Genomic DNA, 10,636 nt, shown 5'->3' on the forward strand with positions numbered 1-10,636 from the left:
AGCAGGGTGCTCCTCACCTCAGGGTTGTGGTCCCTGAGCCACACAGTCACGAAATAGCGATACATCGGGAACAGCTTCACGGCAAACTGATCTTCCGTCATCACGGGGTACACACTGTCCTCTAGATGCTTCAGGTAGAACTGCACCGTCTCACAGAAGGTCTCCATGGCTACGGAGCAGGAGGGGCGCAGTGAGCCCCGAGGGGCAGGAGCTGGACAAGACCTCCCCGCAGCCCCCCCCCCCCCCGCTTCTGTAACCAGCACGTGACTGGGGTGGCCTCAGACAGCCTAGAAAATGCCTTTCTTCAGCCCATGCTCTCTGCCCTCCCAATTTTTATTAGCCGTGTGTAAGGGGGGGTCGTAAGCATACAGGTGGGTCCAGGCCCCACTCCTTGAGATTCACGTACAGGGGTCAAGGGTAGGATATGACTCCTTACTCACAGCCCGAGGACTGTCCTCCAGAGGGTAGTGAACACATTCTGCCTTATTCTTCTCGGGTATCAGGGATTTGGGACCCACAAAAGCACTTAAGATATCAACACCTGGGGGTGGGGGGGACTGGTGGCTCAGTCGGTTAAGCGTCGGACTTCGGCTCAGGTCATGATCTCACGGTTCGTGGGTTCGAGCCCCACGTCGGGCTCTGTGCTGACAGCTCAGAGCCTGGAGCCTGCTTCAGATTCTGTCTCCCTCTCTCTCTCTGACCCTCCCCTGCTCGCACTGTCTCTCTCTCTCTCTGTCTCTCAAAAATAAATAAAACATTGAAAAAATGAAAGAAAGAAAGAAAGGAAGGAAGGAAGGAAGGAAGAAAGGAAGGAAGGAAACCCAGGGGCAAGAAGATCAGACTGTAAGTAGCATCAGAGACCAGCCTCAGTCAGGCCCAACACAGAGCCGCTTTCCCTGGCCCCCTCTCCTCTGAAAATCCCACCATGCTTCTCCTGAAGGACAAAGCGTCCTCCTGACAGGTTTGAAACACGCGGGCTAAACTGAGTCACAGTGACAACTTCCTCCCGCTGAGCCGTGTCCCCGTGGAAGCACTGGCCACAGTTCAGCCGCCTGTGCCAGCCCCCTACCCCCGAGAGCCGATCAGGGACCCCACAAAGCGGGAGATTGGACAAACGCTTGGGAATAAAGGAACATCCCACCTCCTGTGGAGCAAGCCCCTCCAGCCTGTTTGCCCCGAGCCTCGTCCCGCACCCTGGGGTCCCCACCCGCATCCCAAGCAGCCACGCACCGCTGCAAATCGCCAGGCGTATCTTGGCTTCGTTGGCGAGTCTCAGCATCGTGAAAATGGTGGCCAGCGTGATGCCCATGTACGGCATGAACTCAAACACTGCGCAGTGGGGCGAGAGGTGGCGGGGAGTGGGGGGCGGGTCAGCAGGGACAAGGCCCAAGAGGACACGCCCGCCTCCTGCCACCTCCAGTCCCCCCTTGGAGCAGAGCGAGTGGCTGGGGCTGCAGGATAAAGTGTGGAAGTCTGTGGGGAGTGCAAGGAGCAAGCGGGGAACAGGTGAAGGGGAGAAAGAAGGACAGGAAGGAGATGGGGAACAGGAGACAGAGGAGGAGGAAGAGGGGGGAGGAGGAGGAAGAGCTGAGACAGAACCACAGGGAGGAGCCGGCAGAGCAGAAAGTCAGGGAGGGGAGACTCAGCATGGCTCCCGGATAGACGCCTGGCTCTTTCTTTATGTCCCACAAATGTCCTTGAGCAAAAAGACCCAGGGAGACAGCCGGCAAGAAAGAAGGACCAGAAGAAGGCAAGAGGCGGGCAGAGAAAGGAAGGAAACTGAGAGATGGGGAGGGGCAGAGAAGAGGTGTTGCTGGAGGAAAAGAGAAACAGGTGACAGGCCACCCTCCCCTCCTAGCCTGGCCCCACCTTGGCCACCAGCCCCCCACCTGCGTGCGCCCTCCAGCGGCCATCTCAGAGCAGCCAGCCCCCTGCCCCCCCTCTCTCCACCCACCGGGCCCCACCTGACCAGAGCCCATGCAAAACAGGACACGCCCACCACTGGGCCCTTCTTGAGTCACTGCCCTCCTCACAGGCTCTGCTACATGGTCCCCATCCCCCTGCGGGCTCTCTTCCTGATGTTGGGATTCTCCAGGCTGGGTTTTGTCCACCTACCTCTCCTCTCTCTGCTCCTGCTCAGCGGGTGTGGACGGCTTGGAGCACCGCCCAAACGCTAAGGCCCTGGGAGGAAGGCCCCCCACACCTGTCCTCCAACTCCGCATCTGCCCACCAGCCGGCCACCTGGCCCCTCCCCTCGGACGTCCCAGAGGAAGGTGAACTCAGTGCACCTGCCTCACAGCCAGCTGCTCACACCTGAACCCTGGAAGCCTTCCTTGGCTCCTCTGTTTCTTCCTTCACCTCCAGCACGCAATTCAGCAAGTCCATCAACTGGAGCCTCATTTATCTCGCCCGTCTGTGCAGCCCTCACCAAATTCGCCCCAGCCTGAGCCACCGTCGCCTCTCATGTACACCCCTCCTACCCTTCTCCATCCACACAACAGCTAGAATGGTCTTTCTGGAACATACACATCACAGGACAACCCTGCAGCTTTCCAGGGCTCTCAAATAAAGTCCGGACTCTCCCACACCCACCAGCCCCTGCCAGCCTCTCCAACCCCACTTTACACCATCTCCCCTCGCCCTAACAACAGCCACAGTGACCTCTCAGTTCTTCAGAGAAACCAAGCCTTTTCCTGCCTCAGGGCCTTTGCACATGATGTTCTCCATGCAGAATGCCCTCCTGCCTCTGATTCTTCACACAGACACCATCATCTCATCCTATCAGGTCGCAGCTGAAATGTCGCTGCCCCAGTGAGGGCTCCATAGAGGTGAGGTCCCCTCCCTCCTGATCTCAAACAGCGTCCAGGATGTTCTCTACACACCACATGTGATCTATATGATGGTGGCCGGTTTTCTTGGTTACTTGTTTGCCATCTTTATGGAGGCGGGACCAAGCACACTGTACTCCCTGCCAGGTGCAGCAGGAGCTCAGCACCTGCTTGTGGAATGAGGCAAGGAGCGGAAGGGGTAAGAGGGAAAAGAGAGGAGAACACACGAGAACGGGGCCTGAGGGGGAGAGAGGTTTGGAGAAAGAATGACAGAGGAAGGAAGGGACAGAAATGAGAGGCAGGAACTCCGAATCTTAACAGCTGTGAGAGACGCGGAAATGGAAAGAAGGAATACCAGAGAAAGGGAAGATCGGGGGGGGGGGTGAACTAGGAGACTGGGATTAAGGCAAGCAAGTCTTGGGGTGAGCGCTGGGCAACGTATGGACTTGTCGGTACCGATATTCCACACCTAAAACTAATATTACGCCGGAATTAAAAGAAAACCTTAATAAAAATTAAAAAGCTAGCAAAGAGAGAAATGGGGCTGGCCAGAGGAGAGAGAGGCAGTGACCTGAAGTGAGTGCCAGGCCTGGCGTGAGCGGCCAGACCCCGGGCTGAGGACCCGCGGGCGCCTACCATTGCCATTGGCCAGCTTGGCCAAGGTGATGATGACAAACTCGTCCGTGAGGCTGAGGGGCTTGAGGTGGTGCTGCATGTCGTACATGACCAAGCTGAAGTGGTTTCGGGACAGAGCCACCAGCGTGTCACTGGCCACCTCTGCCGTCACGTAGTCCTCTGTCTGCAGGGGACGGGGGAGGGCACATGGCTCCACCATCCAATGGGCTGTCATGAAAACACTCCTGCCCCACCCCTGCTCCAGCCCCCTGGGCCCCTTGGGCTCCGCCTCTCCTGCAAACCGCCCCCCACCCCCAAGTCACTGGACCAGGGCCTTGCACATCCACCCGGTCCATCAACATCTCAGCCCCTGGGAGAGGGGAGGGGGGCGGGGCTCTACTACCTCCAGGTTCTCCCTCATCTCCTTGGAGGCGATGGCGACCAGCCTCTGGACGCCCTGCTCCTCCAGCTCCCCCTCCTGCTGGATGATCTCCTGGAGGATGTTGTAAATGTTCACTTTGCGCTGGGTGGAAATCTGGAAAACAGTTACCGGCGGTGGGAAGAGCCTGGACCAGGCTGGGGGGCCTGGGATGGACCCAGCCCTGCCCCCAGAAGAGCCCGCCATCGCCTCCCCCACCGGCCCTCCTCCCATATACCTGTGACTGATTTACAAGGTACGTGTATGTGAACTTTGTCTCATTTCTGGTTTCTGGCACAGAGCTCCTAAAACCCTTGGGAGTTTCCTAAGTGAGGAGAGCATTGAAGGTGTCCTCTGGCACATTAATGAGGTGACTTGGAAAACCCCTAAGTGGGGGGCATCCCTTTCTGCTGAAGAGGGTTGTAACTTTCAGTCTTGGAGTGGGGGGAGGGGCTGGAATCCACATGCATTCGCCACAGCCAATGATTCCATCAACTGGCCTCTGTAATGAGGCCTCGGTAGATGGTAGATCAGGGCTCAGAGAGCTTCCTGGATAGTGCCCACGGGGGGATTCTGGGAGAGTGGTGCAGCCCAAGAAAGCACGGACCCTCCGAACCCTTTCCCCACGGCTTCCCCATGGCTCCGCCTCCATCGGGCCCCTGCGGAGTGCTGGCCTTCAATAATAAACCCGTCATCTCTGAGTAATCCGTTCCTGCCCTCTAGCAAACCAACCAAACCCAAGGAGTGAGTTCTCTGGCCGGTCAGTTGGAGGCACGGGTGACAAGCAGGGGTGGCGGGAGTCTTGCGGGACTGAGCCCTGAACCTATGGGATCTGCTGCTGTCTCCAGGCGGATGGGTCAGGAGCGAGCTAAACCGTAGGACAACCCGCTGGTGCCCGCGAACCACTAGGGATGTGGGGGAAACCCCGCACGCACTGGAACTGTTTCAGAATGATTCCTACCCAAGTCTGGCGGCTGTGCCCGCCCTCTGCGAGCCGCCCAGGAGTCAGGCCCTACCGTCCCACCTCTGCCCTCCCCGCGTGGCACTCGTCCAACTGGCCCCGGCGGTGTGGCCCGAAAATCTGTCCTGCACCATCCCACTTGAAAGTCCACGAAAGGAGTCTGCATGCACCTCGCCCTGGCAGGAGAGCACTTGAGACCCGACAATGTGCCACTTGCTCTATTTTGATTCCTAGCTAGCCTTATGGCCGTTTTAAATGACCCTGTTTAAGGCAGAATTGGGCAAATAGCCTGTACTTCCCAGACCACGCCTGGAGACCAGCAACTGAAAATAACTCTTATTGAATCAGGTCTGACAAGCTGCTCTTGAAGAATGAGTGTGGGCCTTTACATGGGGGCCATTGCCTGCAAAGCCCTTGGAAAGGGGCCCCCTCTCAGTGGGAGGGAGGCCACTTCCCAACAGCCCAGAGGCCTTGGAGAAGGCACCTCAAGAAGAAAGGAATTCACTCAGATTTACATGTTCTCCTGTGAAATCTGCTCCAGAGAGGCATGGCCCTGGACCAGGGTCCCTCAATCTTTTTTTTTTTTAAGGTGCTTCCTAAAGAGCCTCCTTAGACATTTTTTCCTAATTCCACCCACTACCCATGAAGCCTTAATTCCATGAGTATGTTAACATATATGTCTATGTGCTATATGCATCTCTGTACTTTATACAAAAAAAAGGTAAGGTTTTCGTCAGTGAATCCGTTTTATCTGCTTGGGGACCGCATCACTCCCATGGGAAATGCGTGCTCCAGGTTTTCAAAGAGAACTCAAGGACACCTGGAGGCTTAATGAACACTCTCTCGGCACCTGGCACACAGCCAGGTAACTGTTAGTAAGAACAGCCTGCCCTGTGCTCAAGGGGCATCTGTGGAGAATATTTATGGTCACAAGGCAAAAACTGTCGAAGGCTTGGAAACGGACATAAAACAGGCACCAGAGCGCTGTCTGGGGCCCCTCAAGGGTTGGGGGGCCTCAAGCAGGCACGTCCTTGATCTCACATGATTGTTGAGACTACCTTATGGCTCCCTGGGGATAGTTATAGTTTCCTAGGAAACTGATATTAATGCAAGTGCTTCCTCCATAGCAACAAACACCATTGCTGATCCTGGCGATGTACATGAGTTTTGTCGGGTAAAGAGCATCAATCTCTATAAGGAAAATTCTCATTTTAACATATTTTGACATGTTGCTGGTTCCTTCGCTATTTCATAAAGAGCTGAAATCTTCAAAACAGGTTAATTTTTCAAATATGCCTATGTGTCTATTGTCTATTTATTGCCACTGAGTATGGATGAGGGAGCGTGGGGCAAGCTGAGGGCAAAGTCCAGGCTGCCAGCAGCCCTCACCCCCGCCAGCTGGGACATGTGTGGTTTCCTCAGACGCTCCTGGCTGCCCAGGAACAAGGGAAAGGAAAGGAGGCAGATGGTTGACTGATAGAGATCGTGGTCATGTAGGACACTCATTCAGGTTACGGAGAACTTGCTAAACTGCAAGAAAAAGTCCATCTTATCCACAGCCTGATCTCCAGAAACCTATAGCCTCCATTTCCTGGAGCCCTAATACCACCCTTATCAAGATGTAAGGGGGCTTAATGCCATGGTGTGTGGGAAGCAGAGGCAAGTGAAAAATTAGAATCCCTTACTGCCTGCAGCCCACTGACGAGTCCTTGAGACAGGCAGAGTGACCTCCCTCCAGGACCCCCATTACCACGATTATGACACTTCGCCAGGAGCAAAAGAAAATCTGGGCTCAACATTATCCTGACCCCCAGGATCCTGGGAGTCCACTTTAGCATATAAAAATTCCTTTATCTCAACTCCCCCAAGATACATGTGGGCAATCATAATCCAAGCTTCCGGCCCCTGATATACGTCTGAAGGGCCTCATGACTGAGGTGTTACTAAACAGTAATAAATGCCATTTTCCTAACAGCAGCCAGCCCCTCAAGGTCCTGGAAACCTTGCTTCCAAAATTCCTTAGAGACTTACTCTATCCCTAACTCCTTCCCAATCTGAGGGTCTATAATGAGCTACCTGTCACAATGCCAACGCAGGTTCCTTCTGCCCACAGATCCTGTTCCCGTGTTTTAATAAAATCACCTTTCTGCACCAAAGACATCTTCCAGGATTCTTCTTGACGTCAACTCCGAACCCCCCACCTATCACCCCAAAACCTTGTCAATTATGGCCTGCGTATTAATCATGGTCTTAAATGTTTTATATCTCCTGACACCTTGGGGCCTCGCTGACCCTGGAAAACCACAGAAATGCCAGCTGACCAGAACCTGCACCAACCACCTCCAGAATCAGGCTCTCACCCTGGGGGCCACTATCCCCCTGCCCCTACCTACCCCAGAGACAGTCTGATACCCAGAGCCCTCTGACATTGTTCACACTGGACCATCCTAACCCTCCTCACCCTGCCCTGCCCCATCCCCTCTAGAGACCACAATATAGACTCTCACCCATATTTCCTCCTCCCTCCCTCTGTCTCCTGGCCAACCCTGGCGCTTGCTCACGTGGCCCTGCATGATATGGCCTGTCCCCACCCCACCCCCACCCCCTGAGTGCTGGCATCTGCATGAGTAATAAAATACACATTTTAGAAGTCTGTCACAAAATCCTTTGCCTATCTATGCTCCCCGACACCCGCACACCTTCCTCACAGCAGCCACACCTCTTTCTACCAAGTCAAGCTTTCCCTAAAGAATTCCTGCGAAGACCTCCCGTGCTTCCCAGCCCCAGCAGTTCTCACAGTGTGGTCTCCAGGCCTCCAGCCTCAGCGTCACCTGGGAAGGTGTTAGAAATGCCGATTCCCAGGCCACCCCCACAGACCTACGGAATCAGTAACTCTCGAGGCTGGGGGCCCAACCATCTGGGTTTTAGCAAACCCTCCTTGGGATCCTGATGCTCTGTTCCAAACTCTGCCCTGCCTTGCCCAGCGTGATTTCCCATCGCACGGCCCCTCCCCCCCTCCTAGGCCCCCCCACCCCTGCTGACCCAGCTAACCAGTCCCCCGGCTGGCCCAGCATCGCTGCACCTGGCTGCCCCGTGTCTTGGCTTCTCTGAGTCTCCTGCTTCACTCCTTCAACATCTTTGTAACTATGTTCACGAGGACAAGGGCTCCCAAACCCACTGTGTTGGAATAAGGCAGCTTTTCAAAAATCACGAAAGCCCTGGGCCCCTGTGGGTCCTCTGAGTCAGAACTTCACAGCCTTGCCCATGTCTGCGCCCCAGCACCCAGCCCCGTGCCTGCGACGGTCCAGTAATGTGTGCTGCCCCATGGGTGGCCGAGCGCCGAGGGGCGGCTGAGGGAGAGCGGACCCTACCTCAGGCACCTGCAGGCAACGGATGAGAGCGTTCATCACCGCCGAGGGCTCGGAGGCGGCCTTCTCCGTGATTATCACCGAGGCCAGAGTCTTCCGCATGTCAGGACCTGCCCCCCTGGCAGTGTCCGTCTTCGCCAACCCGCTGTCCATGATGTTGAGGAGGTTTGTGACTTGTTGGAAAGTACCTGAGACAAGGTGGCCCGGGGGTGGTGTTGAGGTGGCCGTCACCGGAGGTGTCCCACGCCCAGGCCTTCCTGATGACGCCACAGCCGGGGAGGCCATGCTAGTGCCATGACTAGGCAGGGCCTCCCCCTCCCCGTGCAGACAGAGTGAGACCTAGGCCGGGACCCGCCCTCACGGAGTGGGTGGCCAGGATGGGACGGGAATGCAGGGGTGGGGCCGACTTTCTTACCTCCGTTGTCTGGTTCCAGGGGTTCTAGGTCCTCCGTTGCCTCTGACGGGCCCTCATTGGAGCCTACCTCTGCTTCCGTCATCTCCTCCTCACGCTCTTCTGAGACAAGCTCTGTAAAAGCGTTGGCTTGTCGACGCACCCTAGGACGGCCCCCAGTGAGTCCCACCCTGAATACTCCTCTCCCCTTGAGTGTGCGCAGAACCGGGACTTGGTTAGACCCGTGTTCTAACCAGTAGACCGAGGCCTAGGTGACAGGAAGCCATTCTCTTGGTCACATGTTCTCATAGGGGCCTCTGTGTCCTGGCGGACTGGAGAGGGAGTCTCACGCTAGCCTTGAAAAGTTAACGGCGTGACATAAACTGCCCGTGGAAGGGACCCTGTGGCAAGAAACAGAGGACGTCAGCCCTCCAGCCACATAAGTCTGGAAGAGAACTAAGCTCCAGAAAGGATGTGGCCCCACCAAGACCTCGAATTCAGCCTGTGAGACCCCCCGACTCCTGACCCACAAAACTGTGTTCCATGGTAGATGGGTGGTGCTCTGAGCCACCGACTTGATGTCACTTCTCACACAGCAGTAGCTAACTGGGTTAAGCAAGGCCCTTCCTCTCCTCCCCCGACACCGAACACTAATGATCGATGAGGAATCCATCTCTGCCGATCTCGCTGCTCCTCTCGAGGAGGTCTCACAACATTAGCAGCCCCTCAAGGGCTGACAAACAACACTGACGTCAAAATGGGGGACTGAACGCTCACAGATCTGTTCTCCCCTGGACCAGAGCTCCCCCAGCCTGAAACTGCACCCCTCGGCTCTTCACCATCCTGAGCTCTTTGCCTCCTGGGAATCCTTTAAAGAGCTACACTGGGACCTAACGACTGACCTTTTCTCGGAGTGCTCTCCTGGGTGGGACAAAAATACACCACAAGGACGGGGCAACTAATACACATCAACGTCAGTGCAGACAAGGGCAGGTGGGTCGTCAAGGAACTGGAGCTTCCTTGGCTTCTCAGTCGTAATGTAGGTGAGGAATAGGTCTCCTGGCAGAGTGGGAGGGTTTCACTAGAATCATCACCGTTAGATCGCAGACCCTTGGAACTCTGAGATATAACTGCCTTCCTGAGTCTTTATCAACTGAGGGCTTTGAGGAGTGCACAGGGCCCTGTGATTAAAACTCCACCTTGTGTTGTCATTAGACATTTCTTCCACCCACATGTGCAGTGAAGTACAGTGGCTTATTTGGGAAAGGGGCATATAGGGAGTGGGCCATATACACCACCAAGTCCCCTGGGGATGCACTGTTGGTTTGCAAGCTCCACAGAAGCTTCCGGGGTGCAATCTGAAACTGGCCTCTGTTCTCAGAGGGCAGGTAGAGACTGAAGAAGACAGTCCATGTTGGTAGGTGGCACTTTTAGTAAGCAAGAGAGCTTACATGGGAGATTCATCTCGAGCAACATCCAGACAAGTGGATCCCTGCACCTGCCAACCACATCTTAAAAGTTTACACAGAGGCCTTAACTGGGTTTCGTCATGTGTCCTGTCAAGTACGGCTTCAACACCATTCAGCACCCCAAAGCTATCTCCTTGGATCATCTTCCAGGAGTGGGAAAGGCAAGTAGAACCCACAAGGACAGGAGAGGGGATGAAGAACTCTGATTTCCCAGGTCCAGTTCACAGGGCAGCTGGCAGTCATGTCTTCTGGTTGACCTCTTCCAACATGTGGTCACAGGACCTCAGGGTGGGAAGGTATGGTCAGGGCAGCTGGGGTGGGATGGGTGACAGAGGGGTCCTGGGAAGAGGACTCTTCTTCCCCAAGGACTGGATGGCTTCCAGGATGGGGCTGGGGGTCCCCCCTCGCAGGTAAGAGGACAGGAAGCCTGTCTCCTGAACCAAAAGTGGGGCCCAAGATTTTCTTGTCAGTTGTAGCTGTGAAACAGGCCAGATCAAGAGTTTGGGCAATGAAATATTGGCCCTGGGAAAGCTTTCTATGCATTACAGGGCAACAGAACAAGACTCAGGGCCACATAGATCCGAGA

The 10,636-nt window shown here is 55.5% G+C and overlaps 1 protein-coding gene across 1 annotated transcript in view; it reads right to left on the minus strand.

The window, feature by feature from the left end:
* The window catches only part of MROH2A (maestro heat like repeat family member 2A), a 48,062-nt gene extending 38,469 nt beyond the window's left edge, over nt 1–9,593 (minus strand). Inside the window, exons 1-7 of the mRNA XM_029932860.1 lie at nt 9,484–9,593; nt 8,606–8,716; nt 8,194–8,378; nt 3,847–3,978; nt 3,465–3,627; nt 1,231–1,329; nt 18–169 (exon numbers count right to left, since the gene is read on the minus strand). Of these exons, the coding sequence (XP_029788720.1) occupies nt 18–169; nt 1,231–1,329; nt 3,465–3,627; nt 3,847–3,978; nt 8,194–8,378; nt 8,606–8,716; nt 9,484–9,550 (909 nt within the window). The 5' untranslated portion in view covers nt 9,551–9,593. The remainder of the gene's footprint in view (nt 1–17; nt 170–1,230; nt 1,330–3,464; nt 3,628–3,846; nt 3,979–8,193; nt 8,379–8,605; nt 8,717–9,483) is intronic.
* Between the last annotated feature and the right edge of the window lie 1,043 nt (nt 9,594–10,636).

The sequence above is a fragment of the Suricata suricatta genome, chromosome 3 (assembly GCF_006229205.1).
Source record: "Suricata suricatta isolate VVHF042 chromosome 3, meerkat_22Aug2017_6uvM2_HiC, whole genome shotgun sequence".
NCBI lineage: Eukaryota > Metazoa > Chordata > Mammalia > Carnivora > Herpestidae > Suricata > Suricata suricatta.